The sequence below is a fragment of the Mus caroli genome, chromosome 19, assembly GCF_900094665.2.
Source record: "Mus caroli chromosome 19, CAROLI_EIJ_v1.1, whole genome shotgun sequence".
Classification (NCBI taxonomy): domain Eukaryota; kingdom Metazoa; phylum Chordata; class Mammalia; order Rodentia; family Muridae; genus Mus; species Mus caroli.
This window is the reverse complement of record NC_034588.1, coordinates 24,944,434-24,946,956: the sequence shown is the minus strand read 5'-3', so window position 1 is coordinate 24,946,956 and position 2,523 is coordinate 24,944,434. Positions and strand designations below refer to the sequence as shown.

The 2,523-nt window shown below is 38.2% G+C and overlaps 1 protein-coding gene across 8 annotated transcripts in view; it reads left to right on the top strand.

Annotated features, from left to right (window-relative positions):
* Positions 1 to 2,523, top strand: part of Rfx3 (regulatory factor X3) — a 252,375-nt gene that overhangs the window by 106,373 nt on the left and 143,479 nt on the right. For 6 of the 8 annotated variants that reach the window (XM_029472432.1, XM_021151614.1, XM_029472430.1 and 3 more), the window contains one exon: positions 1,090 to 1,214. The exons of the other annotated variants lie outside the window; for them this stretch is intronic. In XM_029472432.1, coding sequence (XP_029328292.1) covers positions 1,098 to 1,214 — 117 coding nt within the window. In that variant the 5' untranslated portion in view covers positions 1,090 to 1,097. The remainder of the gene's footprint in view (positions 1 to 1,089; positions 1,215 to 2,523) is intronic. 8 annotated transcript variants of the gene reach the window in all.

The following is a 2,523-nucleotide window of genomic DNA, read 5'->3' as shown; positions in this document are numbered from 1 at the left end:
AAAAAAAAAAAAAAAAAAAAAAAAGCCCCAGAAGATCCTCTTCTGAACACAATCTGTTGCAGCTGTGACTGCTGGACTTTTGTGGCTTCTGTGCAGCTTTAGGACTTTGACTAAGAAAGCAATAAGGAAATTCATATGTATAGAAATACCAGTACAACACTGGAGAACATGACTCAGGTCATAATGACAAGCATGGCCCAGCTATTCTCTTGGTACATTAACTATGTCTCCAACCTCTCGCGGCTACAGATTGTGTATTATAAGAGTAGGTTTGTTGTTTTTCAAGGTCCACCGCAAGCTTGAACGGGATGGTGGTTGTAGAAAAAGAATAGGATTAGTCACGCTGTGACGAAGATTTTGAGAAGTAACTTTCTCCCCCAAGCATTGAGTACTTGAGAATTTAATTTTCTTAAGGAACGTAAAATGTTCACCATGTTCCTTACAACTTTAAACTGAATGTATTACTCTTCATAGGCTACCAGTTAAACAGTACTGCATACCTTATCTACAGACCTTGAAATTATGTACCTTTATCCACAGACCAGGAAATTCACATTTATTTTTATTGAATTTGTAACTAGCATATAATATATATGTATGTATGTATGTATGTGTACACACACACAAAGACACACACACTTAGAAATTAATTTAGAGATGATTTACTTTTTATTCTTTATTGACATCCTAACAGCCTTGAAAAGTATCTAGAAAGTATGGTTCATTACAATGGGCATCTATTTCAGATTGTGTTCTGAGATTTGAATATTATGAATATTTATACCATAGTTCATTAAAGAATTGAAATACTTTTAACAGCTGAAATTAAAGGACAGCAGCTTTCAGAGAAGTTCTGCTTCTTAGTCTCAGGCCCAGAGGTATAATAAGGATTTTTTTTAAAAGTAAAATAGTAATTTTCTCTATTTAGTTAAAAGCTGGTGACAGTGACTAAAGATAGACATGGGCTGTGATGGCAGTGTATTGGTATGAGTGGTATTATATGTCCAAAGCCTCATAATAGGATTGAAGAACTGCAGTGACACTTATCATGCTTATCATGACACTTTAAACTGTTTTCATGTATTCTAGAGACCATCATGCAGACTTCAGAGACGGGTTCAGACACAGGTTCGACAGTGACTCTGCAGACGTCTGTGGCTAGCCAAGCAGCAGTGCCTACACAGGTGGTACAGCAAGTGCCAGTGCAGCAGCAGGTAAGGACCTGGTCATCTGAGAGGTGCTGTCTGTGATGACTGATGGAGCTTACTCCAAAGACGACTAGGGTTTACTCTCTTGCTTCTCGGAGGACTGAGGCAGTGCTCCAGCTCACTTATTAAGTTTGGTTAGCAAACATTCCTTGGTTAGTTCCCTGGTGTGCCGGGTCCTTTCCTTGCTGGGCTGTAGAGGTAATAGGACAAATTATAGACCATGTTCTTCTCCTAAGAACTTCTAATGATTACAGGGAGTTGATTTTTCTAACTTGTCCACTTTACATTTTCTCCTCTCTTTGCACTGCTTACTAGAGCTCCTTTTATATTGAAATTTCACCAATAATATATTTTTTTTACTCAGGTTGAGTTGTACTTAATAATGAAAAGCATGATGTATTTTATTTACAAGAATTTTGCTGTTGTGGTATTTTAGAAATTGCCTTGGCACTGGTTAGCTGCTAAATACTATTTAGTGAAAATAAAATATTCTTAAAGGTCTGTATATCTGACTCATCCCATTTAATGAATTGCAGAAGAATTCATCACCAGATACTTAGTACAGGTCTTATTCATGCTGAGGGAATTTGACTTGTTTTGAAAAGATACTGATAAGTACTATGTGCCAGTTAACAGTTCTGTGTGTGGACTGTGAGCACACTGTGAGTTATTTGTTCCCTTTAGTGGCAAGGACTTGCATATTTCAAAATAGTAGGTACGTTTATCATTTCACTTCTTCCCTCCTTCCTTCCATCCATCCACTCATCCTTCCTTCCTTCCTTCATTTCTTTTTTCCTATTTTTCTTCCCTCCCTCCTCTCTCTCTCTCTCTCTCTCTCTCTCTCTCTCTCTCAGTCTCTCTCTGTCTCTGACTTTGTCTTTGTCTCTGTCTCTCTCCCTCTCCCTCTCCCTCTCTCTTCACTAGTACTAAAAAGGAACTTCTACAAATAGTGCCTTAAAAGCCCCTGGGATTACCAATTTAACACTTTTCAAAAAGGTAGGACTTGCTTCAAAGAATAATAGGTAAAGATCAATTGAGACATTGTTCTGCGTTAAGAAGTTAACACCAATCTGTCAATATTAAGCACTTTCTGAACAGGTAAGATTTCTGGTTCAGGATCTAATTTTGATCCGACCCATGTAAAAACATGACACTTTGAATGAGAATAAATGTGCCAGCAGTTCCTAGTTCCAGAGCGTAACTTTTTGGGATGGTAGCAGGTCTGTGGTATGTATCTCACCCTCAAGAGATGGCAGCAGGTCTGTGGTATGTATCTCACCCTCAAGAGATGGCAGCAGGTCTGTGGTATGTATCT